The following is a 25,859-nucleotide window of genomic DNA, read 5'->3' on the forward strand; positions in this document are numbered from 1 at the left end:
GCGTCGGCAGGACGGCTTCGCTGCTGCGTCATCACAGTTGCAGGCACGGCTCCGACGGAGCGGCTTCGCTGCTGTGGCACCACAAGTACGAAAGAGAGAGTTGGGATTTAAGCGTAAAAGCCTAGGGAGGTTAATTCGAAATAGGCGGGACAGATTGGGTCTTAGACCGTCGGGAACAGGTTAGTTATTCTACTAATATTGACACCGGGCTACGTAATAATTAGCCTCGGACTCGCCGAGAATAAACTGTTAGTGTTCAATAACCTTGTCGTGTGGTGTCTGCGAGTGTGGGAAGAGCGCATGGCGGTGTGAGTCCGCTAGTCGTAAAACGAAGATTTGCGCGCAAATCACTCTATTGAGGCGGCCAGTGTGCGCGCACCCGACCGAAGTTCTTGCGTCATTGTGCCCTGTGTTTGTGCGCGAGTGCGTATTTTCCCACGTGTTTGCGCTCGCCCACGTGTGTTCGCTCGGGAATTAACGCGCAGGCATTATCGCCCGTAGTGTGCAGGGGATTGACGCGCGAATATTGCCTAGTAAATTGAGCGTGGGGGGGGGGCGAATGAGGCTGCGTAGTAGCTCCTTACCCACGCCAGCGCCCGCGCCGCAGCTGGTCTATTTTCTGCGCGTGTACGTGGTGAGCGACGGTAGACTCGCACGGGTACGCACGGGATTATTAATACGGCTATTTTTAGCGCGTGCACGAGGTGGCCAATAGGGGCGGGTGGCTGCGCGTACCCGAGTGTGGGCAGCGGCGCGCACGGGCGCTTCCGTGCAAGGAGTCTGGGAGTGTGTGTGTGAATGACCCGAGGTGGCCGAGAGCCAGGCAAGAGTTTCGTCTCACAGGGGGGATGCGGAGGCAGCGAGGTAGAAGCTACGAGCGGCAGCAGCGAGGAGGGAGGAAGAGGAGGAAGGGGGAGAGGAGTCGGGGGGCAGCAGCCCCTACAGAGTCACTTGAATTTCGATTTAAAGCTTTCGTGACTGCAATGATTCATCTTCTTTGGTTCTTTCGGTAAAGTCACGTAGAATGAGAATAAAATAATAAATTGATAAAATAAAATAACAATAATATTCTCACGACGTTTCGGCCACAACACAAGCGGCCTTCATCAGGTGAAGGGACGAGACTGTCTGGTAGGACAGCGCTGGAGTGAAAGAGCCACGTTCAGATCACGGCCTTTAAGCCTCAACTTTAGCACTCACACCACGGTTAATGGTATGGTTTGTCAACATGGAGTATAATAGCGCCTCGCAGCTGTCTCTCTCCCCCTCCTCTGTTCCGACCATGGACGAACTCGTCCGTCTGAACGGGGCGCGTAGCTATCCGTGGTGCTAAAGTTGAGGCTTAAAGGCCGTGATCTGAACGTGGCTCTTTCACTCCAGCGCTGTCCTACCAGACAGTCTCGTCCCTTCACCTGATGAAGGCCGCTTGTGTTGTGGCCGAAACGTCGTGAGAATATTATTGTGTTATTTTATTTTATCAATTTATTATTTTATTCTCATTCTACGTGACTTTACCGAAAGAACCAAAGAAGAAGAGTCACTTGAGTTGAATGTGAGTGGTGATGATTGCGCGCCGTGCCTCGACCTTGTTCAAGGCGCGCAATCATTCTGCAGTGCATAGCGATCATGAGCCACTCACCTCTTGCCACGTAATATGTTAAACTACGTGTTTAATGTCGGTAAATTTTGAGTAATTTGCTTCAGTTTGTGTTCCATCTCAAAATCCATGTATTTATTCATTTTAAAGTACGATTAAAACGTTAAATCTAAAAGTTCGGTGACAGGGGATGGTTGACATGACGCGCAGTCCTCACCATAGCGCGAGAGTAGGAATCGCGTGCGCGCGAGCCAACATTTAAATTGAAAATATTTAGCTGGACTTAAATATGAGTAGTCTGTTGAAGCATTTTGTCTTGCAAAAAATTCGAGTGCGTTTTAAATAGTGAAGACAATCATCGTATCTTGCCCTGACCGAACAATTTCTCCCAACTGTTGGTTGTTCACTTGTTTTGAATTATAATTTAAATCGTGAACATTGTCGTAGATTGCATAAGTTACGTACATTAAATAAATTATATTCGTGGTAATTTATCAACTAGATGCATTTAAGTATGAACGTTACGGGAATCGAGCCCAAAGGCAGGGGTGATTGACACGGCGAGTATGGTGGCAGCTCATTCACCGGAGCTGAGTGCTGGGTGATCTCAGCGACGTCCGCACATACTCTACGCCGCTTCTATAATAAACCTCGGGCCTGGAGGATGCTCGTCACGAATTTGTGAGAGCGCTGATTTCAAAGAGGCCAGGCGATAAAAACGACGTTTTGACATGGCGGAAACTGCTCCTGCTCAACCACCAGCTGCGGCTACTTCAGCGCTTAAAAGCCCCAAAAAGAAGCGCACCGCTCCAAAGGCCAAGAAGGTCGGCCCCAGCGTGTCCGAGCTCATCCTCAAGGCTCTCACCAGCAGCAAGGAGAGGAACGGCGTGTCTCTCCCTGCACTCAAAAAGTCGCTCGCTGCCGGAGGATACGACGTGGAGAAGAACAATGCCCGCGTGAAGTTAGCCATCAAGAAGCTTGTGGCCAAAGATGCCGTGGCGCAAGTGAAGGGCAGCGGCGCGTCTGGCTCTTTCAAACTCAACAAGAAGGAAAAGGCTGCCGCAAAGGCGAAGCCCAAATCGTCAACGGCAAAGCCCGCGGCTAAAAAGCCCGCTGCAGCCAAGACGGTGAAGAAGCCCGCGGCAGCCAAGAAGACCGCGCCCAAGAAGTCTCCTAAGAAAGCAAAGAAGTCCGCCGCTGCCAAGAGCCCCAAAAAGGTGAAGTCGGCTGTTAAGCCCAAGAAGGCGGCAAAGAGCCCAGCCAAGCCCAAGGCTGCGAAGCCCAAGGTCGCGAAGCCCAAGACCGTCAAGGCAAAGGCCACCAAACCCAAGGTGGCCAAACCCAAGAAGGCCGTGGCCAAGCCCAAGAAGACCGCGCTAAAGAAGTGAATCCGATCGGACGATGCGCGATTCCCTCCACCCTAACGGCTCTTTTCAGAGCCACCCACTTAGTTCAAAAAGTGAACCAGATGTTGCTGCGCTTCAATTAGTTAATCGTTAAACATCTGACAGTATTACATTGAAGCTTAATGCGTGCCATATTCTGTAAGTCAAACCCATTTACGGCGTGGCGATGGTTGCTCGCCGTGCCTCGGCCCTGATCAAGGAGCTCGATGGTTGGTGCAGTTCAATCGTGAGGATTTGTGTAGATCGGATAAGTTACGTACATTCGCCAAATTATCTTGACATTTTACCTACTTGATGTGTTTTAATCATTGATGTGATGGGAGTAATCGAGCCCGAAAGCAGGGATCATAAACACAGGCGACGCAGGTTGCAGCTCCCTCACTCGAACTGAGTGCAGAGTAATCTCAGCGACGTCCGCATTCTCGCTGCCGATTCTAATCTAAATCCAGATTCAAAATCGATGCATTCTTGACGAACCTCCAATTTTGATTGTGTTGCACCTCTTCATTCCGTCATCATGTTACTGGTGCCAAATATGGTATTTAGTCTAAAAATGTATTGATTCCAGACAACTTTACTCAATTTGCCTCCTTTCGCTCGTTGTGCCTTTTCACTATTTTTTGTTTTGTAAAAATTCCGGTGCACCATCTACACTTCTCAATTAAAAATAATTTCCATTCGTAATTATCGCATTGTTTTTGCAATGTCTTTCTTATCTTCATCATTATACCTTCTTTGCCAGTTCCAAAATGTTTTTATATATATTATCATAGTATGTTTTTTGTTTGCATTTTGACTGCAGGTATTGTGGTTAATGCATACATGAATCCTTGTAATAAGGTTTCAGTTTTGTTGCAAGAAAAAAGGGGAAAAATCCCTATCATTAAATGCCTTTCTTACTTTGGGACTACTTGGTGACGTTCACTCAACTATTGTGTTGGAAGCCGATTAGCTGCACATCTTGTTCTACTTGAAAACAAGACCTTAGATCGATTATTCACTCCACGTGCAATCTTGCAACAGATCGCGTCCCTCTCGCGTTCGCTGCGGGTGTGCCGAAATCATTACAGTGCTTCGAAAAGGGTCATTGCTCGAAACGTCTCATACATTTCAAAGAAGTGTTATTGACGACGGTGGAGGGTTTACTTCGTCACAGAGTTAAAGGTCAGAGGTCTAAGGCGGAGCCATCGCGGAGGGCAGAGGTGGTCGGTGACGTCACCCAGCTCCGGTTATAAAGGCGGCTGCTGCAGGCTGGGCGCGCCATCTCTCGCGAGCTTTGTCAGTTGTAGCAAAGTTAGTCGCCATGTCTGGACGCGGGAAAGGCGGTAAGGGGCTCGGTAAGGGAGGCGCAAAACGCCATCGTAAGGTGCTGCGCGACAACATCCAGGGAATCACCAAGCCCGCCATCCGCCGCCTCGCTCGCCGCGGCGGTGTGAAGCGCATCTCGGGCCTCATCTACGAAGAGACCCGCGGCGTCCTGAAGGTCTTCCTTGAGAACGTCATCCGCGACGCCGTCACCTACACGGAGCACGCCAAGCGCAAGACCGTCACCGCCATGGACGTGGTCTACGCCCTCAAGCGCCAGGGCCGCACTCTCTACGGCTTCGGAGGCTGAGTGCCCATCTCTCGCGCACTAAACCAACCCAAAGGCTCTTTTCAGAGCCACCCACCTCTTCTAAACTGCTTGCGCGCCAGTGTTACCAAACCTTTCACGAAAGAAACACTTCATTAATGGGTTGTTGCTCGCAAATTCCTCGTGAGCGTGCACCGGGCTCTTCTCGTGGACGCGCGGTGGCTCGAGGTGCCGTCTGCTTGCGCTCTGCTCGGTTACCATGTTTTCTTGTTCATGTTTTTTGCGTGTTGCGGTTGCACCCGATTCAAGAGCCGAATGGCTCACAGGGCTTTACCAAATAAATGAAACTGAGAACAGGTTCACGCAGAGATCGTTTGCTTGTTGAGTTAGCGAATCTTCATCTGCTTCCAAATGAATGAAATAAATCACAATATTCAAGATACGTCACATTTAACAAGGCGCAATTTTTGAACGCGTTAATACAGTACGCATTTCTGGTATATTTGCGTGAATTATTTTCAGCTGCAGCCGATTCCGATATTACGTAGAGCATTTGGCGCCACAATCTTACAGCACACTCGTCCTAATTGACGTAGCGCGCCAGAATGCTAATCTCCACCCGTTAAATACAGCACAACAGCGAAGTTATTTTTCCACACCAAGCACATGTATTTTTTTCCAAAATTGCGTTAAAAAAACGCCCGTGCTGTATTAGACGAGTTGTGAAACGAAAAAAGAAGCAAAAAAGCCACGCTAAAAAACAAAAAAACACTATACTGCATTGGGTTTTCTTGTCATCCTTTTTAAAACAAGCAATGCCATGGCTGCAATTCACTAATATACATGTTTGGACATTACATTGTGTTATATTCACAAGTCTTTTTTGCAGTAAAAAAATTAACGATATTAAAGTGAACATCGCGTTCGCGTTTCTCATTGGAGGCTGATGGAGAGGGATGGTACTGAAAGAGCCACTCCGCAGCGCCGCGCACTACAATCCTCTGATTTGCATCTCGCCTCCTATAAAGGAGATCAACGCGCGTACGACAGGCACACTCGTTCTCGTCCTTTCTGACGTTCCACAGCTGTACTCGGCGACATGCCCGATCCTCCCGCATCAAAGAGCGCTGGGCCGGCGAAAGTTCCTGCCCCCAAGAAGGGCTCCAAGAAAGCCGTGACCAAGGCTACGCGCAAGGATGGCAAGAAGCGACGCCACCGCAGGAAGGAGAGCTACGCAATTTACATTTATAAGGTGATGAAGCAGGTGCACCCCGATACCGGCATCTCGTCCAAGGCCATGAGCATCATGAACTCGTTCGTCAACGACATCTTCGAGCGCATCGCTTCCGAGGCGTCCCGCTTGGCGCACTACAACAAGCGCTCCACCATCACCTCTCGGGAGATCCAGACCGCTGTGCGACTGCTGCTCCCCGGCGAGCTGGCCAAGCACGCCGTGTCGGAGGGCACCAAGGCCGTCACCAAGTACACGAGCTCCAAGTGAAGCCTCGACTCAACCATTAATTACAACGGCTCTTTTCAGAGCCACCCACATCTTCGAACCTGCTTGTGCCAGTGTTAGCAGGAGCGCAAAACGAAACTTCAAACATAGAGCACTTGTCCAGGGTTTTTGACGTTGAGCGCCGATTTCTCGTCAACGTAGACCGGGCTGGAGTCGCAGCCGGGCGGTCGGGACTCGCGGTGACGCGAGGCGCCGTCTGCTGCTGCCGAATGCAGCAGCGGCCCCGCTCTCGGTTCACGCGTACACCGTTCATTGAGTGAAATGGAGAGATCCAGCGCATTTTTACCTGTACCCACGTGAAAAAAAGCAATAACAATATATATATGCCATATTCACCATTGACGTCATCTGCAGCCGATCAAGATATAACATTGGATATGTGGCGCCATAACCTTGCACTGCAATATATTTAATTCCTGGTTGTCACGGCAAAGCATAGTGTGAACGCGATATCGGAATAGGCGACAATTTCTCATGGGGCGAATTTATACTTCAGTGATCGTGATTTTTAATTTTTACAAGAAGTGAAATACAACCTAGTTTAAATGTATTTTCGGGCACGAACTAACATTTTGCACGTATATATAAAAGTAAGCGCCTAGCATGGATGACTCGTGCAGTATAACTGATGATCATCTCAATGCCAAGAGAATAGATATATATCCCTGTGATCACCTCTTTCCGGCATTTTTGCGTATTATTGTTTACAATAAATTGCAGTTTCTTCACTTTATTTAGATTGATGCAGAGCACTGTAAAGTTGTTTTCGGAAAGGTTTTTGCTTAAGAAAAGAAAATCCGTTAAAGACATCAACGGCGCTCAAAGGTACTACTGCATTGTGATGCGGCATTCTGAAATGATACAAACTATGCACATTTTGTTGATTAAGAAGAGGAGTTCAAGACTCGAGATCAGTGCACGCTGCCAACCAACCAGCACGCGCCTCTTCGCACGTCACGACTCCGCTGACCAGTGAGCGCGCGCTCTGCGCTACATAAGCCGCCTTCTCCCCTCCTGTGAGAATATCTTTGCTCTCACCAAGCCATGGCTCGTACCAAGCAGACGGCTCGTAAGTCCACGGGGGGCAAGGCTCCACGCAAGCAGCTCGCCACAAAGGCAGCCCGAAAGAGCGCTCCGGCCACGGGCGGCGTCAAGAAGCCTCACCGCTACAGGCCCGGCACCGTCGCTTTGCGCGAGATCCGCCGTTACCAGAAGTCCACTGAGTTGCTCATCCGCAAACTGCCCTTCCAGCGCCTCGTCAGGGAGATCGCGCAGGACTTCAAGACCGACCTGCGCTTCCAGAGCTCCGCTGTCATGGCTCTGCAGGAGGCCAGCGAAGCGTACCTTGTTGCGCTCTTCGAGGACACCAACCTGTGCGCCATCCACGCCAAGCGCGTCACCATCATGCCCAAGGACATTCAGCTCGCCCGCCGCATTCGTGGCGAGCGCGCTTGATCGCCCAACTCGGCCCTCAAAGCACAACACAAAGGCTCTTTTCAGAGCCACCACTTTCGCATGAAAAAGCTAACTTGTGTGTCCTTTAAAGTCCGCATGCCTGTTACGGCGACCTTCGTTTGCCAGTCACGGCTATCACGAGTCGCAAGGCTTAAGCGACCAAGTTCATTTTCTATACCCCTCTGCTCATATTTTGCAATATCACAAGTCCGTGTTGTATTTAAGCGTTGTGGAACCATGTCTACATAATGTACAGTAAACGGCTGATTTCGGTGAAATACATGAACTATTAAACGCTGTTTAAAGCTCAAGCTGAAAATACGTTCGCATTTTGCAAACTAAGAGACTGAGTTATTCACGCACATATATATTTCTAGGCATTGCCCGAAGAGGCGGTTAAATTAATATATAAATACACCGTATAGGCGCGTGGGATATCAATCATGAGCTCAAGGCTTTCACAATGATTTCTTATAACCAATGAGGTCCCTCAAATGATGATTATAATAAATAATACATTGATAGTGGCGGAATCAGCTTGCCGCTGAATTTGTTTACGGTTAACTATCATTCTTAAAACTTGAACCTATTAAGAACGTGTATCGCATTGTTTCATTCATAAGTTGTTCCCGTATAAAAACTATATATGGATATATATAATTAAAGTCAGCATGGAATCCTCGCGTCCAGGCTTTTCATTGGTCTCTCAGGAGAGGGCGGGACCGAACGAGAGGAGCCATTCAGCAGCGACGCGCTCTACGATCCTCTTATCAGCTATAAAAGTCGCTCAAGGAGGTGCGGATGATCATCACAACTCGTGCTTGCATTGTCTCCAGTGTTATTAGTAGTTTCGGTTTCCTCACCATGTCAGGACGCGGCAAGACCGGTGGCAAATCTCGCGCAAAGGCAAAGTCCCGCTCTTCCCGCGCCGGTCTGCAGTTCCCCGTGGGCCGCGTTCACAGGCTGCTCCGCAAGGGCAATTACGCCCAGCGGGTCGGCGCTGGAGCACCCGTCTACCTGGCAGCCGTGCTCGAGTACCTCTCTGCCGAGATCCTCGAGCTGGCTGGCAATGCCGCCCGCGACAACAAGAAGACGAGGATCATCCCCCGACACCTGCAGCTCGCGGTGCGCAACGACGAGGAGCTCAACAAGCTCATGGGCGGCGTGACCATCGCCCAGGGCGGTGTGTTGCCAAACATCCAGGCCGTGCTGCTGCCCAAGAAGACCTCTCAGGCAAAGAAGTGAACGCGCCGCCGCCTCTACCACCACAATAACGGCTCTTTTCAGAGCCACCCACTTGCTTGCAAAGAGCTCGGACAGTCGTACACAGGGGTTGTTATTAGTGAGGACACCGTCGTCTCGTGGCCCTCGTCCCATATTACTCGCAATTAAACGAATGCTCTGCTCATAGATACCCCTTTTCTCTAATTTAGTAACGGTGTTTGAGCAGCATTCCAACATTGCATCAATCATGAAACATGGTTTAGAATAAATTGAGCGCGTTAGTATTTTAAGAAAGTATTGTCTTTTTCAGAAAAAAACCCGTTCTTTTTGAGCGGTCAGATTGCATAGGCTATTTGACGCCATCACCTTACAGTACACACGCACCAATTGACTGAAGTTTTTTTTTTTCGGAAATGAGCGATGGAGGGCTTAAAAGGGACTGGGACGTGTGTTGCTGTGCGTTGGTGCAATAAATAAGTGCTTTAACAATTCTACAACTCATTCACAATGAATAATTTACTACAGTATAGAGTTATAATTAATGATTGACACGTGACATAAGTAGCCTAGGATTTCGAGGTTTTTTTGCATCGTTATGAACACCTTGGTACTTTTCTCGCCTTCAAACAAATGAAGAGGATTCGTAGAATAGTTGAAACACTGCTTGAATTCACCAACGCACAGCAACACTCGTTCCAAACCAACCCCTAACACCCGTCCCACAGCCCCCTTTAACCTCTCCGCCCTTGCTCCCAATACACATCCACGTCTGATACGCCTCTGGACCTGGTGACGTCATTTGCCCTTTAACTTTTGACTCGTCCAGGTTATTCCCGCGCGTGTGATTGGTGCGTGTTCCTGAGAGCGGAGATGTCGTGTCTGCGTGGTGCATGTGCGTAAGGGTGGCTCGCAGATCCCTTACACAATAAATTCCATCAACAGATTGCTTGCGTACTCCTTTAAATGATGGGTCGGATCCTCGCTGCACTTCGACTCGTCACACGGACGTTCGAGTGGCTGGGAAGTCGACGGGCCCGAGCCTGGCTTGAGTACAATACGAACTAACTCTTATCCCTACCCTCTCTCCTATTTTTTTTAAAGTCCTCTACATCAAAGATAAATCGGTGCTAATCCGCTGGCCTCCCGTACAATCAGGTGCCTCGGATTTCCCGCCACTCTCCCGCGACCGGTGCTCTCTCAAGACGTCCGCTCTTTACCCTCTAAACAAGCGCATCTGTCCTCCCAATCAGAGGATCGGCCCTGTTTTTCCCGTCGTTCGTGACTCCGTCCCTCCGCTACCTGCCTGCTGAACCGTGTGTGTTGTGTGCGCTTTCTACCCGCGGTGGCTCAGCAGCCCCGTCGTGACCATGTAATTACAACCAAAGTCACGGCGCCGCGGTGCACGTTTGCATCGGGGGAGGTCGCCCAATTCCCTGGTCGCAGGAAATCGTGAAACTTGGTCCCATGAGAGGTCTTCTAGGTGAAAACCTGTCGGCCACGTGACCTCCCCTCGGCGCTCTATGTGGGGGTGTGTGTGTGTGTTCATGTGTGGGGGGTGGTGAGGGAAGAGCAGTGTCGGCCCCGTCGCTCGGAGGTGGCGGCGTTGCGGCCACGGCGTCGGCAGGACGGCTTCGCTGCTGCGTCATCACAGTTGCAGGCACGGCTCCGACGGAGCGGCTTCGCTGCTGTGGCACCACAAGTACGAAAGAGAGAGTTGGGATTTAAGCGTAAAAGCCTAGGGAGGTTAATTCGAAATAGGCGGGACAGATTGGGTCTTAGACCGTCGGGAACAGGTTAGTTATTCTACTAATATTGACACTGGGCTACGTAATAATTAGCCTCGGACTCGCCGAGAATAAACTGTTAGTGTTCAATAACCTTGTCGTGTGGTGTCTGCGAGTGTGGGAAGAGCGCATGGCGGTGTGAGTCCGCTAGTCGTAAAACGAGGATTTGCGCGCAAATAACTCTATTGAGGCGGCCAGTGTGCGCGCACCCGACCGAAGTTCTTGCGTCATTGTGCCCTGTGTTTGTGCGCGAGTGCGTATTTTCCCACGTGTTTGCGCTCGCCCACGTGTGTTCGCTCGGGAATTAACGCGCAGGCATTATCGCCCGTAGTGTGCCGGGGATTGACGCGCGAATATTGCCTAGTAAATTGAGCGTGGGGGGGGGGGCGAATGAGGCTGCGTAGTAGCTCCTTACCCACGCCAGCGCCCGCGCCGCAGCTGGTCTATTTTCTGCGCGTGTACGTGGTGAGCGACGGTAGACTCGCACGGGTACGCACGGGATTATTAATACGGCTATTTTTAGCGCGTGCACGAGGTGGCCAATAGGGGCGGGTGGCTGCGCGTACCCGAGTGTGGGCAGCAGCGCGCACGGGCGCTTCCGTGCAAGGAGTCTGGGAGTGTGTGTGTGAATGACCCGAGGTGGCCGAGAGCCAGGCAAGAGTTTCGTCTCACAGGGGGGATGCGGAGGCAGCGAGGTAGAAGCTACGAGCGGCAGCAGCGAGGAGGGAGGAAGAGGAGGAAGGGGGAGAGGAGTCGGGGGGCAGCAGCCCCTACAGAGTCACTTGAATTTCGATTTAAAGCTTTCGTGACTGCAATGATTCATCTGCTTTGGTTCTTTCGGTAAAGTCACGTAGAATGAGAATAAAATAATAAATTGATAAAATAAAATAACAATAATATTCTCACGACGTTTCGGCCACAACACAAGCGGCCTTCATCGAGACTGTCTGGTAGGACAGCGCTGGAGTGAAAGAGCCACGTTCAGATCACGGCCTTTAAGCCTCAACTTTAGCACTCACACCACGGTTAATGGTATGGTTTGTCAACATGGAGTATAATAGCGCCTCGCAGCTGTCTCTCTCCCCCTCCTCTGTTCCGACCATGGACGAACTCGTCCGTCTGAACGGGGCGCGTAGCTATCCGTGGTGCTAAAGTTGAGGCTTAAAGGCCGTGATCTGAACGTGGCTCTTTCACTCCAGCGCTGTCCTACCAGACAGTCTCGTCCCTTCACCTGATGAAGGCCGCTTGTGTTGTGGCCGAAACGTCGTGAGAATATTATTGTGTTATTTTATTTTATCAATTTATTATTTTATTCTCATTCTACGTGACTTTACCGAAAGAACCAAAGAAGAAGAGTCACTTGAGTTGAATGTGAGTGGTGATGATTGCGCGCCGTGCCTCGACCTTGTTCAAGGCGCGCAATCATTCTGCAGTGCATAGCGATCATGAGCCACTCACCTCTTGCCACGTAATATGTTAAACTACGTGTTTAATGTCGGTAAATTTTGAGTAATTTGCTTCAGTTTGTGTTCCATCTCAAAATCCATGTATTTATTCATTTTAAAGTACGATTAAAACGTTAAATCTAAAAGTTCGATGACAGGGGATGGTTGACATGACGCGCAGTCCTCACCATAGCGCGAGAGTAGGAATCGCGTGCGCGCGAGCCAACATTTAAATTGAAAATATTTAGCTGGACTTAAATATGAGTAGTCTGTTGAAGCATTTTGTCTTGCAAAAAATTCGAGTGCGTTTTAAATAGTGAAGACAATCATCGTATCTTGCCCTGACCGAACAATTTCTCCCAACTGTTGGTTGTTCACTTGTTTTGAATTATAATTTAAATCGTGAACATTGTCGTAGATTGCATAAGTTACGTACATTAAATAAATTATATTCGTGGTAATTTATCAACTAGATGCATTTAAGTATGAACGTTACGGGAATCGAGCCCAAAGGCAGGGGTGATTGACACGGCGAGTATGGTGGCAGCTCATTCACCGGAGCTGAGTGCTGGGTGATCTCAGCGACGTCCGCACATACTCTACGCCGCTTCTATAATAAACCTCGGGCCTGGAGGATGCTCGTCACGAATTTGTGAGAGCGCTGATTTCAAAGAGGCCAGGCGATAAAAACGACGTTTTGACATGGCGGAAACTGCTCCTGCTCAACCACCAGCTGCGGCTACTTCAGCGCTTAAAAGCCCCAAAAAGAAGCGCACCGCTCCAAAGGCCAAGAAGGTCGGCCCCAGCGTGTCCGAGCTCATCCTCAAGGCTCTCGCCAGCAGCAAGGAGAGGAACGGCGTGTCTCTCCCTGCGCTCAAAAAGTCGCTCGCTGCCGGAGGATACGACGTGGAGAAGAACAATGCCCGCGTGAAGTTAGCCATCAAGAAGCTTGTGGCCAAAGATGCCGTGGCGCAAGTGAAGGGCAGCGGCGCGTCTGGCTCTTTCAAACTCAACAAGAAGGAAAAGGCTGCCGCAAAGGCGAAGCCCAAATCGTCAACGGCAAAGCCCGCGGCTAAAAAGCCCGCTGCAGCCAAGAAGGTGAAGAAGCCCGCGGCAGCCAAGAAGACCGCGCCCAAGAAGTCTCCTAAGAAAGCAAAGAAGTCCGCCGCTGCCAAGAGCCCCAAAAAGGTGAAGTCGGCTGTTAAGCCCAAGAAGGCGGCAAAGAGCCCAGCCAAGCCCAAGGCTGCGAAGCCCAAGGTCGTGAAGCCCAAGACCGTCAAGGCAAAGTCCACCAAACCCAAGGTGGCCAAACCCAAGAAGGCCGTGGCCAAGCCCAAGAAGACCGCGCTAAAGAAGTGAATCCGATCGGACGATGCGCGATTCCCTCCACCCTAACGGCTCTTTTCAGAGCCACCCACTTAGTTCAAAAAGTGAACCAGATGTTGCTGCGCTTCAATTAGTTAATCGTTAAACATCTGACAGTATTACATTGAAGCTTAATGCGTGCCATATTCTGTAAGTCAAACCCATTTACGGCGTGGCGATGGTTGCTCGCCGTGCCTCGGCCCTGATCAAGGAGCTCGATGGTTGGTGCAGTTCAATCGTGAGGATTTGTGTAGATTGGATAAGTTACGTACATTCGCCAAATTATCTTGACATTTTACCTACTTGATGTGCTTTAATCATTGATGTGATGGGAGTAATCGAGCCCGAAAGCAGGGATCATAAACAGGCGACGCAGGTTGCAGCTCCCTCACTCGAACTGAGTGCAGAGTAATCTCAGCGACGTCCGCATTCTCGCTGCCGATTCTAATCTAAATCCAGATTCAAAATCGATGCATTCTTGACGAACCTCCAATTTTGATTGTGTTGCACCTCTTCATTCCGTCATCATGTTACTGGTGCCAAATATGGTATTTAGTCTAAAAATGTATTGATTCCAGACAACTTTACTCAATTTGCCTCCTTTCGCTCGTTGTGCCTTTTCACTATTTTTTGTTTTGTAAAAATTCCGGTGCACCATCTACACTTCTCAATTAAAAATAATTTCCATTCGTAATTATCGCATTGTTTTTGCAATGTCTTTCTTATCTTCATCATTATACCTTCTTTGCCAGTTCCAAAATGTTTTTATATATATTATCATAGTATGTTTTTTGTTTGCATTTTGACTGCAGGTATTGTGGTTAATGCATACATGAATCCTTGTAATAAGGTTTCAGTTTTGTTGCAAGAAAAAAGGGGAAAAATCCCTATCATTAAATGCCTTTCTTACTTTGGGACTACTTGGTGACGTTCACTCAACTATTGTGTTGGAAGCCGATTAGCTGCACATCTTGTTCTACTTGAAAACAAGACCTTAGATCGATTATTCACTCCACGTGCAATCTTGCAACAGATCGCGTCCCTCTCGCGTTCGCTGCGGGTGTGCCGAAATCATTACAGTGCTTCGAAAAGGGTCATTGCCCGAAACGTCTCATACATTTCAAAGAAGTGTTATTGACGACGGTGGAGGGTTTACTTCGTCACAGAGTTAAAGGTCAGAGGTCTAAGGCGGAGCCATCGCGGAGGGCAGAGGTGGTCGGTGACGTCACCCAGCTCCGGTTATAAAGGCGGCTGCTGCAGGCTGGGCGCGCCATCTCTCGCGAGCTTTGTCAGTAGTAGCAGAGTTAGTCGCCATGTCTGGACGCGGGAAAGGCGGTAAGGGGCTCGGTAAGGGAGGCGCAAAACGCCATCGTAAGGTGCTGCGCGACAACATCCAGGGAATCACCAAGCCCGCCATCCGCCGCCTCGCTCGCCGCGGCGGTGTGAAGCGCATCTCGGGCCTCATCTACGAAGAGACCCGCGGCGTCCTGAAGGTCTTCCTTGAGAACGTCATCCGCGACGCCGTCACCTACACGGAGCACGCCAAGCGCAAGACCGTCACCGCCATGGACGTGGTCTACGCCCTCAAGCGCCAGGGCCGCACTCTCTACGGCTTCGGAGGCTGAGTGCCCATCTCTCGCGCACTAAACCAACCCAAAGGCTCTTTTCAGAGCCACCCACCTCTTCTAAACTGCTTGCGCGCCAGTGTTACCAAACCTTTCACGAAAGAAACACTTCATTAATGGGTTGTTGCTCGCAAATTCCTCGTGAGCGTGCACCGGGCTCTTCTCGTGGACGCGCGGTGGCTCGAGGTGCCGTCTGCTTGCGCTCTGCTCGGTTACCATGTTTTCTTGTTCATGTTTTTTGCGTGTTGCGGTTGCACCCGATTCAAGAGCCGAATGGCTCACAGGGCTTTACCAAATAAATGAAACTGAGAACAGATTCACGCAGAGATCGTTTGCTTGTTGAGTTAGCGAATCTTCATCTGCTTCCAAATGAATGAAATAAATCACAATATTCAAGATACGTCACATTTAACAAGGCGCAATTTTTGAACGCGTTAATACAGTACGCATTTCTGGTATATTTGCGTGAATTATTTTCAGCTGCAGCCGATTCCGATATTACGTAGAGCATTTGGCGCCACAATCTTACAGCACACTCGTCCTAATTGACGTAGCGCGCCAGAATGCTAATCTCCACCCGTTAAATACAGCACAACAGCGAAGTTATTTTTCCACACCGAGCACATGTATTTTTTCCAAAATTGCGTTAAAAAAACGCCCGTGCTGTATTAGACGAGTTGTGAAACGAAAAAAGAAGCAAAAAAAGCCACGCTAAAAAACAAAAAAACACTATACTGCATTGGGTTTTCTTGTCATCCTTTTTAAAACAAGCAATGCCATGGCTGCAATTCACTAATATACATGTTTGGACATTACATTGTGTTATATGCACAAGTCTTTTTTGCAGTAAAAAAATTAACGATATTAAAGTGAACATCGCGTTCGCGTTTCTCATTGGAGGCTGATGGAGAGGGATGGTACTGAAAGAGCCACTCCGCAGCGCCGCGCACTACAATCCTCTGATTTGCATCTCGCCTCCTATAAAGGAGATCAACGCGCGTACGACAGGCACACTCGTTCTCGTCCTTTCTGACGTTCCACAGCTGTAAGCGGCGACATGCCCGATCCTCCCGCATCAAAGAGCGCTGGGCCGGCGAAAGTTCCTGCCCCCAAGAAGGGCTCCAAGAAAGCCGTGACCAAGGCTACGCGCAAGGATGGCAAGAAGCGACGCCACCGCAGGAAGGAGAGCTACGCAATTTACATCTATAAGGTGATGAAGCAGGTGCACCCCGATACCGGCATCTCGTCCAAGGCCATGAGCATCATGAACTCGTTCGTCAACGACATCTTCGAGCGCATCGCTTCCGAGGCGTCCCGCTTGGCGCACTACAACAAGCGCTCCACCATCACCTCTCGGGAGATCCAGACCGCTGTGCGACTGCTGCTCCCCGGCGAGCTGGCCAAGCACGCCGTGTCGGAGGGCACCAAGGCCGTCACCAAGTACACGAGCTCCAAGTGAAGCCTCGCTCAACCATTAATTACAACGGCTCTTTTCAGAGCCACCCACATCTTCGAACCTGCTTGTGCCAGTGTTAGCAGGAGCGCAAAACGAAACTTCAAACATAGAGCACTTGTCCAGGGTTTTTGACGTTGAGCGCCGATTTCTCGTCAACGTAGACCGGGCTGGAGTCGCAGCCGGGCGGTCGGGACTCGCGGTGACGCGAGGCGCCGTCTGCTGCTGCCGAATGCAGCAGCGGCCCCGCTCTCGGTTCACGCGTACACCGTTCATTGAGTGAAATGGAGAGATCCAGCGCATTTTTACCTGTACCCACGTGAAAAAAAGCAATAACAATATATATGCCATATTCACCATTGACGTCATCTGCAGCCGATCAAGATATAACATTGGATATGTGGCGCTATAACCTTGCACTGCAATATATTTAATTCCTGGTTGTCACGGCAAAGCATAGTGTGAACGCGATATCGGAATAGGCGACAATTTCTCATGGGGCGAATTTATACTTCAGTGATCGTGATTTTTAATTTTTACAAGAAGTGAAATACAACCTAGTTTAAATGTATTTTCGGGCACGAACTAACATTTTGCACGTATATATAAAAGTAAGCGCCTAGCATGGATGACTCGTGCAGTATAACTGATGATCATCTCAATGCCAAGAGAATAGATATATATCCCTGTGATCACCTCTTTCCGGCATTTTTGCGTATTAATGTTTACAATAAATTGCAGTTTCTTCACTTTATTTAGATTGATGCAGAGCACTGTAAAGTTGTTTTCGGAAAGGTTTTTGCTTAAGAAAAGAAAATCCGTTAAAGACATCAACGGCGCTCAAAGGTACTACTGCATTGTGATGCGGCATTCTGAAATGATACAAACTATGCACATTTTGTTGATTAAGAAGAGGAGTTCAAGACTCGAGATCAGTGCACGCTGCCAACCAACCAGCACGCGCCTCTTCGCACGTCACGACTCCGCTGACCAGTGAGCGCGCGCTCTGCGCTACATAAGCCGCCTTCTCCCCTCCTGTGAGAATATCTTTGCTCTCACCAAGCCATGGCTCGTACCAAGCAGACGGCTCGTAAGTCCACGGGGGGCAAGGCTCCACGCAAGCAGCTCGCCACAAAGGCAGCCCGAAAGAGCGCTCCGGCCACGGGCGGCGTCAAGAAGCCTCACCGCTACAGGCCCGGCACCGTCGCTTTGCGCGAGATCCGCCGTTACCAGAAGTCCACTGAGTTGCTCATCCGCAAACTGCCCTTCCAGCGCCTCGTCAGGGAGATCGCGCAGGACTTCAAGACCGACCTGCGCTTCCAGAGCTCCGCTGTCATGGCTCTGCAGGAGGCCAGCGAAGCGTACCTTGTTGCGCTCTTCGAGGACACCAACCTGTGCGCCATCCACGCCAAGCGCGTCACCATCATGCCCAAGGACATTCAGCTCGCCCGCCGCATTCGTGGCGAGCGCGCTTGATCGCCCAACTCGGCCCTCAAAGCACAACACAAAGGCTCTTTTCAGAGCCACCACTTTCGCATGAAAAAGCTAACTTGTGTGTCCTTTAAAGTCCGCATGCCTGTTACGGCGACCTTCGTTTGCCAGTCACGGCTATCACGAGTCGCAAGGCTTAAGCGACCAAGTTCATTTTCTATACCCCTCTGCTCATATTTTGCAATATCACAAGTCCGTGTTGTATTTAAGCGTTGTGGAACCATGTCTACATAATGTACAGTAAACGGCTGATTTCGGTGAAATACATGAACTATTAAACGCTGTTTAAAGCTCAAGCTGAAAATACGTTCGCATTTTGCAAACTAAGAGACTGAGTTATTCACGCACATATATATTTCTAGGCATTGCCCGAAGAGGCGGTTAAATTAATATATAAATACACCGTATAGGCGCGTGGGATATCAATCATGAGCTCAAGGCTTTCACAATGATTTCTTATAACCAATGAGGTCCCTCAAATGATGATTATAATAAATAATACATTGATAGTGGCGGAATCAGCTTGCCGCTGAATTTGTTTACGGTTAACTATCATTCTTAAAACTTGAACCTATTAAGAACGTGTATCGCATTGTTTCATTCATAAGTTGTTCCCGTATAAAAACTATATATGGATATATATAATTAAAGTCAGCATGGAATCCTCGCGTCCAGGCTTTTCATTGGTCTCTCAGGAGAGGGCGGGACCGAACGAGAGGAGCCATTCAGCAGCGACGCGCTCTACGATCCTCTTATCAGCTATAAAAGTCGCTCAAGGAGGTGCGGATGATCATCACAACTCGTGCTTGCATTGTCTCCAGTGTTATTAGTAGTTTCGGTTTCCTCACCATGTCAGGACGCGGCAAGACCGGTGGCAAATCTCGCGCAAAGGCAAAGTCCCGCTCTTCCCGCGCCGGTCTGCAGTTCCCCGTGGGCCGCGTTCACAGGCTGCTCCGCAAGGGCAATTACGCCCAGCGGGTCGGCGCTGGAGCACCCGTCTACCTGGCAGCCGTGCTCGAGTACCTCTCTGCCGAGATCCTCGAGCTGGCTGGCAATGCCGCCCGCGACAACAAGAAGACGAGGATCATCCCCCGACACCTGCAGCTCGCGGTGCGCAACGACGAGGAGCTCAACAAGCTCATGGGCGGCGTGACCATCGCCCAGGGCGGTGTGTTGCCAAACATCCAGGCCGTGCTGCTGCCCAAGAAGACCTCTCAGGCAAAGAAGTGAACGCGCCGCCGCCTCTACCACCACAATAACGGCTCTTTTCAGAGCCACCCACTTGCTTGCAAAGAGCTCGGACAGTCGTACACAGGGGTTGTTATTAGTGAGGACACCGTCGTCTCGTGGCCCTCGTCCCATATTACTCGCAATTAAACGAATGCTCTGCTCATAGATACCCCTTTTCTCTAATTTAGTAACGGTGTTTGAGCAGCATTCCAACATTGCATCAATCATGAAACATGGTTTAGAATAAATTGAGCGCGTTAGTATTTTAAGAAAGTATTGTCTTTTTCAGAAAAAAAAACCGTTCTTTTTGAGCGGTCAGATTGCATAGGCTATTTGACGCCATCACCTTACAGTACACACGCACCAATTGACTGAAGTTTTTTTTTTTCGGAAATGAGCGATGGAGGGCTTAAAAGGGACTGGGACGTGTGTTGCTGTGCGTTGGTGCAATAAATAAGTGCTTTAACAATTCTACAACTCATTCACAATGAATAATTTACTACAGTATAGAGTTATAATTAATGATTGACACGTGACATAAGTAGCCTAGGATTTCGAGGTTTTTTTGCATCGTTATGAACACCTTGGTACTTTTCTCGCCTTCAAACAAATGAAGAGGATTCGTAGAATAGTTGAAACACTGCTTGAATTCACCAACGCACAGCAACACTCGTTCCAAACCAACCCCTAACACCCGTCCCACAGCCCCCTTTAACCTCTCCGCCCTTGCTCCCAATACACATCCACGTCTGATACGCCTCTGGACCTGGTGACGTCATTTGCCCTTTAACTTTTGACTCGTCCAGGTTATTCCCGCGCGTGTGATTGGTGCGTGTTCCTGAGAGCGGAGATGTCGTGTCTGCGTGGTGCATGTGCGTAAGGGTGGCTCGCAGATCCCTTACACAATAAATTCCATCAACAGATTGCTTGCGTACTCCTTTAAATGATGGGTCGGATCCTCGCTGCACTTCGACTCGTCACACGGACGTTCGAGTGGCTGGGAAGTCGACGGGCCCGAGCCTGGCTTGAGTACAATACGAACTAACTCTTATCCCTACCCTCTCTCCTATTTTTTTTAAAGTCCTCTACATCAAAGATAAATCGGTGCTAATCCGCTGGCCTCCCGTACAATCAGGTGCCTCGGATTTCCCGCCACTCTCCCGCGACCGGTGCTCTCTCAAGACGTCCGCTCTTTACCCTCTAAACAAGCGCATCTGTCCTCCCAATCAGAGGATCGGCCCTGTTTTTCCCGTCGTTCGTGACTCCGTCCCTCCGCTACCTGCCTGCTGAACCGTGTGTGTTGTGTGCGCTTTCTACCCGCGGTGGCTCAGCAGCCCCGTCGTGACCATGTAATTACAACCAAAGTCACGGCGCCGCGGTGCACGTTTGCATCGGGGGAGGTCGCCCAATTCCCTGGTCGCAGGAAATCGTGAAACTTGGTCCCATGAGAGGTCTTCTAGGTGAAAACCTGTCGGCCACGTGACCTCCCCTCGGCGCTCTATGTGGGGGTGTGTGTGTGTGTTCATGTGTGGGGGGTGGTGAGGGAAGAGCAGTGTCGGCCCCGTCGCTCGGAGGTGGCGGCGTTGCGGCCACGGCGTCGGCAGGACGGCTTCGCTGCTGCGTCATCACAGTTGCAGGCACGGCTCCGACGGAGCGGCTTCGCTGCTGTGGCACCACAAGTACGAAAGAGAGAGTTGGGATTTAAGCGTAAAAGCCTAGGGAGGTTAATTCGAAATAGGCGGGACAGATTGGGTCTTAGACCGTCGGGAACAGGTTAGTTATTCTACTAATATTGACACTGGGCTACGTAATAATTAGCCTCGGACTCGCCGAGAATAAACTGTTAGTGTTCAATAACCTTGTCGTGTGGTGTCTGCGAGTGTGGGAAGAGCGCATGGCGGTGTGAGTCCGCTAGTCGTAAAACGAGGATTTGCGCGCAAATAACTCTATTGAGGCGGCCAGTGTGCGCGCACCCGACCGAAGTTCTTGCGTCATTGTGCCCTGTGTTTGTGCGCGAGTGCGTATTTTCCCACGTGTTTGCGCTCGCCCACGTGTGTTCGCTCGGGAATTAACGCGCAGGCATTATCGCCCGTAGTGTGCCGGGGATTGACGCGCGAATATTGCCTAGTAAATTGAGCGTGGGGGGGGGGGCGAATGAGGCTGCGTAGTAGCTCCTTACCCACGCCAGCGCCCGCGCCGCAGCTGGTCTATTTTCTGCGCGTGTACGTGGTGAGCGACGGTAGACTCGCACGGGTACGCACGGGATTATTAATACGGCTATTTTTAGCGCGTGCACGAGGTGGCCAATAGGGGCGGGTGGCTGCGCGTACCCGAGTGTGGGCAGCAGCGCGCACGGGCGCTTCCGTGCAAGGAGTCTGGGAGTGTGTGTGTGAATGACCCGAGGTGGCCGAGAGCCAGGCAAGAGTTTCGTCTCACAGGGGGGATGCGGAGGCAGCGAGGTAGAAGCTACGAGCGGCAGCAGCGAGGAGGGAGGAAGAGGAGGAAGGGGGAGAGGAGTCGGGGGGCAGCAGCCCCTACAGAGTCACTTGAATTTCGATTTAAAGCTTTCGTGACTGCAATGATTCATCTGCTTTGGTTCTTTCGGTAAAGTCACGTAGAATGAGAATAAAATAATAAATTGATAAAATAAAATAACAATAATATTCTCACGACGTTTCGGCCACAACACAAGCGGCCTTCATCGAGACTGTCTGGTAGGACAGCGCTGGAGTGAAAGAGCCACGTTCAGATCACGGCCTTTAAGCCTCAACTTTAGCACTCACACCACGGTTAATGGTATGGTTTGTCAACATGGAGTATAATAGCGCCTCGCAGCTGTCTCTCTCCCCCTCCTCTGTTCCGACCATGGACGAACTCGTCCGTCTGAACGGGGCGCGTAGCTATCCGTGGTGCTAAAGTTGAGGCTTAAAGGCCGTGATCTGAACGTGGCTCTTTCACTCCAGCGCTGTCCTACCAGACAGTCTCGTCCCTTCACCTGATGAAGGCCGCTTGTGTTGTGGCCGAAACGTCGTGAGAATATTATTGTGTTATTTTATTTTATCAATTTATTATTTTATTCTCATTCTACGTGACTTTACCGAAAGAACCAAAGAAGAAGAGTCACTTGAGTTGAATGTGAGTGGTGATGATTGCGCGCCGTGCCTCGACCTTGTTCAAGGCGCGCAATCATTCTGCAGTGCATAGCGATCATGAGCCACTCACCTCTTGCCACGTAATATGTTAAACTACGTGTTTAATGTCGGTAAATTTTGAGTAATTTGCTTCAGTTTGTGTTCCATCTCAAAATCCATGTATTTATTCATTTTAAAGTACGATTAAAACGTTAAATCTAAAAGTTCGATGACAGGGGATGGTTGACATGACGCGCAGTCCTCACCATAGCGCGAGAGTAGGAATCGCGTGCGCGCGAGCCAACATTTAAATTGAAAATATTTAGCTGGACTTAAATATGAGTAGTCTGTTGAAGCATTTTGTCTTGCAAAAAATTCGAGTGCGTTTTAAATAGTGAAGACAATCATCGTATCTTGCCCTGACCGAACAATTTCTCCCAACTGTTGGTTGTTCACTTGTTTTGAATTATAATTTAAATCGTGAACATTGTCGTAGATTGCATAAGTTACGTACATTAAATAAATTATATTCGTGGTAATTTATCAACTAGATGCATTTAAGTATGAACGTTACGGGAATCGAGCCCAAAGGCAGGGGTGATTGACACGGCGAGTATGGTGGCAGCTCATTCACCGGAGCTGAGTGCTGGGTGATCTCAGCGACGTCCGCACATACTCTACGCCGCTTCTATAATAAACCTCGGGCCTGGAGGATGCTCGTCACGAATTTGTGAGAGCGCTGATTTCAAAGAGGCCAGGCGATAAAAACGACGTTTTGACATGGCGGAAACTGCTCCTGCTCAACCACCAGCTGCGGCTACTTCAGCGCTTAAAAGCCCCAAAAAGAAGCGCACCGCTCCAAAGGCCAAGAAGGTCGGCCCCAGCGTGTCCGAGCTCATCCTCAAGGCTCTCGCCAGCAGCAAGGAGAGGAACGGCGTGTCTCTCCCTGCGCTCAAAAAGTCGCTCGCTGCCGGAGGATACGACGTGGAGAAGAACAATGCCCGCGTGAAGTTAGCCATCAAGAAGCTTGTGGCCAAAGATGCCGTGGCGCAAGTGAAGGGCAGCGGCGCGTCTGGCTCTTTCAAACTCAACAAGAAGGAAAAGGCTGCCGCAAAGGCGAAGCCCAAATCGTCAACGGCAAAGCCCGCGGCTAAAAAGCCCGCTGCAGCCAAGAAGGTGAAGAAGCCCGCGGCAGCCAAGAAGACCGCGCCCAAGAAGTCTCCTAAGAAAGCAAAGAAGTCCGCCGCTGCCAAGAGCCCCAAAAAGGTGAAGTCGGCTGTTAAGCCCAAGAAGGCGGCAAAGAGCCCAGCCAAGCCCAAGGCTGCGAAGCCCAAGGTCGTGAAGCCCAAGACCGTCAAGGCAAAGTCCACCAAACCCAAGGTGGCCAAACCCAAGAAGGCCGTGGCCAAGCCCAAGAAGACCGCGCTAAAGAAGTGAATCCGATCGGACGATGCGCGATTCCCTCCACCCTAACGGCTCTTTTCAGAGCCACCCACTTAGTTCAAAAAGTGAACCAGATGTTGCTGCGCTTCAATTAGTTAATCGTTAAACATCTGACAGTATTACATTGAAGCTTAATGCGTGCCATATTCTGTAAGTCAAACCCATTTACGGCGTGGCGATGGTTGCTCGCCGTGCCTCGGCCCTGATCAAGGAGCTCGATGGTTGGTGCAGTTCAATCGTGAGGATTTGTGTAGATTGGATAAGTTACGTACATTCGCCAAATTATCTTGACATTTTACCTACTTGATGTGCTTTAATCATTGATGTGATGGGAGTAATCGAGCCCGAAAGCAGGGATCATAAACAGGCGACGCAGGTTGCAGCTCCCTCACTCGAACTGAGTGCAGAGTAATCTCAGCGACGTCCGCATTCTCGCTGCCGATTCTAATCTAAATCCAGATTCAAAATCGATGCATTCTTGACGAACCTCCAATTTTGATTGTGTTGCACCTCTTCATTCCGTCATCATGTTACTGGTGCCAAATATGGTATTTAGTCTAAAAATGTATTGATTCCAGACAACTTTACTCAATTTGCCTCCTTTCGCTCGTTGTGCCTTTTCACTATTTTTTGTTTTGTAAAAATTCCGGTGCACCATCTACACTTCTCAATTAAAAATAATTTCCATTCGTAATTATCGCATTGTTTTTGCAATGTCTTTCTTATCTTCATCATTATACCTTCTTTGCCAGTTCCAAAATGTTTTTATATATATTATCATAGTATGTTTTTTGTTTGCATTTTGACTGCAGGTATTGTGGTTAATGCATACATGAATCCTTGTAATAAGGTTTCAGTTTTGTTGCAAGAAAAAAGGGGAAAAATCCCTATCATTAAATGCCTTTCTTACTTTGGGACTACTTGGTGACGTTCACTCAACTATTGTGTTGGAAGCCGATTAGCTGCACATCTTGTTCTACTTGAAAACAAGACCTTAGATCGATTATTCACTCCACGTGCAATCTTGCAACAGATCGCGTCCCTCTCGCGTTCGCTGCGGGTGTGCCGAAATCATTACAGTGCTTCGAAAAGGGTCATTGCCCGAAACGTCTCATACATTTCAAAGAAGTGTTATTGACGACGGTGGAGGGTTTACTTCGTCACAGAGTTAAAGGTCAGAGGTCTAAGGCGGAGCCATCGCGGAGGGCAGAGGTGGTCGGTGACGTCACCCAGCTCCGGTTATAAAGGCGGCTGCTGCAGGCTGGGCGCGCCATCTCTCGCGAGCTTTGTCAGTAGTAGCAGAGTTAGTCGCCATGTCTGGACGCGGGAAAGGCGGTAAGGGGCTCGGTAAGGGAGGCGCAAAACGCCATCGTAAGGTGCTGCGCGACAACATCCAGGGAATCACCAAGCCCGCCATCCGCCGCCTCGCTCGCCGCGGCGGTGTGAAGCGCATCTCGGGCCTCATCTACGAAGAGACCCGCGGCGTCCTGAAGGTCTTCCTTGAGAACGTCATCCGCGACGCCGTCACCTACACGGAGCACGCCAAGCGCAAGACCGTCACCGCCATGGACGTGGTCTACGCCCTCAAGCGCCAGGGCCGCACTCTCTACGGCTTCGGAGGCTGAGTGCCCATCTCTCGCGCACTAAACCAACCCAAAGGCTCTTTTCAGAGCCACCCACCTCTTCTAAACTGCTTGCGCGCCAGTGTTACCAAACCTTTCACGAAAGAAACACTTCATTAATGGGTTGTTGCTCGCAAATTCCTCGTGAGCGTGCACCGGGCTCTTCTCGTGGACGCGCGGTGGCTCGAGGTGCCGTCTGCTTGCGCTCTGCTCGGTTACCATGTTTTCTTGTTCATGTTTTTTGCGTGTTGCGGTTGCACCCGATTCAAGAGCCGAATGGCTCACAGGGCTTTACCAAATAAATGAAACTGAGAACAGATTCACGCAGAGATCGTTTGCTTGTTGAGTTAGCGAATCTTCATCTGCTTCCAAATGAATGAAATAAATCACAATATTCAAGATACGTCACATTTAACAAGGCGCAATTTTTGAACGCGTTAATACAGTACGCATTTCTGGTATATTTGCGTGAATTATTTTCAGCTGCAGCCGATTC

The 25,859-nt window shown here is 49.8% G+C and overlaps 12 protein-coding genes across 12 annotated transcripts; all 12 read left to right on the forward strand.

Annotated features, from left to right (window-relative positions):
- The first annotated feature begins 1,536 nt into the window (after positions 1–1,536).
- On the forward strand, positions 1,537–3,690 carry LOC142929489 (histone H1-like). Its single transcript, XM_076070909.1, has one exon. It carries the CDS (start codon positions 2,329–2,331, stop codon positions 2,983–2,985), a length of 657 nt encoding a protein of 218 aa, XP_075927024.1. The 5' UTR covers positions 1,537–2,328; the 3' UTR covers positions 2,986–3,690.
- Positions 3,691–3,809: 119 nt separating this feature from the next.
- LOC142929492 (histone H4) lies at positions 3,810–5,018 on the forward strand. Its single transcript, XM_076070913.1, has one exon. The coding sequence runs from the start codon at positions 4,307–4,309 to the stop codon at positions 4,616–4,618; it is 312 nt and encodes a 103-aa protein (XP_075927028.1). The 5' UTR covers positions 3,810–4,306; the 3' UTR covers positions 4,619–5,018.
- Positions 5,019–5,263: 245 nt separating this feature from the next.
- Positions 5,264–6,122, forward strand: LOC142929491 (histone H2B type 3-B-like). The gene has a single exon (XM_076070911.1). It carries the CDS (start codon positions 5,676–5,678, stop codon positions 6,075–6,077), a length of 402 nt encoding a protein of 133 aa, XP_075927026.1. The 5' UTR covers positions 5,264–5,675; the 3' UTR covers positions 6,078–6,122.
- Positions 6,123–6,985: 863 nt separating this feature from the next.
- Positions 6,986–7,601, forward strand: LOC142929490 (histone H3). The gene has a single exon (XM_076070910.1). It carries the CDS (start codon positions 7,140–7,142, stop codon positions 7,548–7,550), a length of 411 nt encoding a protein of 136 aa, XP_075927025.1. The 5' UTR covers positions 6,986–7,139; the 3' UTR covers positions 7,551–7,601.
- A 794-nt stretch (positions 7,602–8,395) lies between these two features.
- On the forward strand, positions 8,396–8,824 carry LOC142929493 (histone H2A). Its single transcript, XM_076070914.1, has one exon. The coding sequence runs from the start codon at positions 8,415–8,417 to the stop codon at positions 8,793–8,795; it is 381 nt and encodes a 126-aa protein (XP_075927029.1). The 5' UTR covers positions 8,396–8,414; the 3' UTR covers positions 8,796–8,824.
- Positions 8,825–12,244: 3,420 nt separating this feature from the next.
- On the forward strand, positions 12,245–13,497 carry LOC142929494 (histone H1-like). The gene has a single exon (XM_076070915.1). The coding sequence runs from the start codon at positions 12,706–12,708 to the stop codon at positions 13,360–13,362; it is 657 nt and encodes a 218-aa protein (XP_075927030.1). The 5' UTR covers positions 12,245–12,705; the 3' UTR covers positions 13,363–13,497.
- A 243-nt stretch (positions 13,498–13,740) lies between these two features.
- On the forward strand, positions 13,741–15,310 carry LOC142929496 (histone H4). Its single transcript, XM_076070917.1, has one exon. The coding sequence runs from the start codon at positions 14,682–14,684 to the stop codon at positions 14,991–14,993; it is 312 nt and encodes a 103-aa protein (XP_075927032.1). The 5' UTR covers positions 13,741–14,681; the 3' UTR covers positions 14,994–15,310.
- A 544-nt stretch (positions 15,311–15,854) lies between these two features.
- On the forward strand, positions 15,855–16,453 carry LOC142929495 (histone H2B type 3-B-like). Its single transcript, XM_076070916.1, has one exon. The coding sequence runs from the start codon at positions 16,051–16,053 to the stop codon at positions 16,450–16,452; it is 402 nt and encodes a 133-aa protein (XP_075927031.1). The 5' UTR covers positions 15,855–16,050; the 3' UTR covers position 16,453.
- Positions 16,454–16,467: 14 nt separating this feature from the next.
- Positions 16,468–17,973, forward strand: LOC142929497 (histone H3). The gene has a single exon (XM_076070918.1). It carries the CDS (start codon positions 17,512–17,514, stop codon positions 17,920–17,922), a length of 411 nt encoding a protein of 136 aa, XP_075927033.1. The 5' UTR covers positions 16,468–17,511; the 3' UTR covers positions 17,923–17,973.
- Positions 17,974–18,767: 794 nt separating this feature from the next.
- LOC142929498 (histone H2A) lies at positions 18,768–19,196 on the forward strand. The gene has a single exon (XM_076070919.1). The coding sequence runs from the start codon at positions 18,787–18,789 to the stop codon at positions 19,165–19,167; it is 381 nt and encodes a 126-aa protein (XP_075927034.1). The 5' UTR covers positions 18,768–18,786; the 3' UTR covers positions 19,168–19,196.
- Positions 19,197–22,617: 3,421 nt separating this feature from the next.
- On the forward strand, positions 22,618–23,870 carry LOC142929499 (histone H1-like). Its single transcript, XM_076070921.1, has one exon. The coding sequence runs from the start codon at positions 23,079–23,081 to the stop codon at positions 23,733–23,735; it is 657 nt and encodes a 218-aa protein (XP_075927036.1). The 5' UTR covers positions 22,618–23,078; the 3' UTR covers positions 23,736–23,870.
- Positions 23,871–24,113: 243 nt separating this feature from the next.
- On the forward strand, positions 24,114–25,683 carry LOC142929501 (histone H4). Its single transcript, XM_076070923.1, has one exon. The coding sequence runs from the start codon at positions 25,055–25,057 to the stop codon at positions 25,364–25,366; it is 312 nt and encodes a 103-aa protein (XP_075927038.1). The 5' UTR covers positions 24,114–25,054; the 3' UTR covers positions 25,367–25,683.
- Positions 25,684–25,859: the final 176 nt, after the last annotated feature.

The sequence above is a fragment of the Petromyzon marinus genome, chromosome 31, assembly GCF_048934315.1.
Source record: "Petromyzon marinus isolate PM22_M1 ecotype Great Lakes invasive population chromosome 31, UKy_Petmar_22M1.pri1.0, whole genome shotgun sequence".
NCBI classification, from domain to species: domain Eukaryota; kingdom Metazoa; phylum Chordata; class Hyperoartia; order Petromyzontiformes; family Petromyzontidae; genus Petromyzon; species Petromyzon marinus.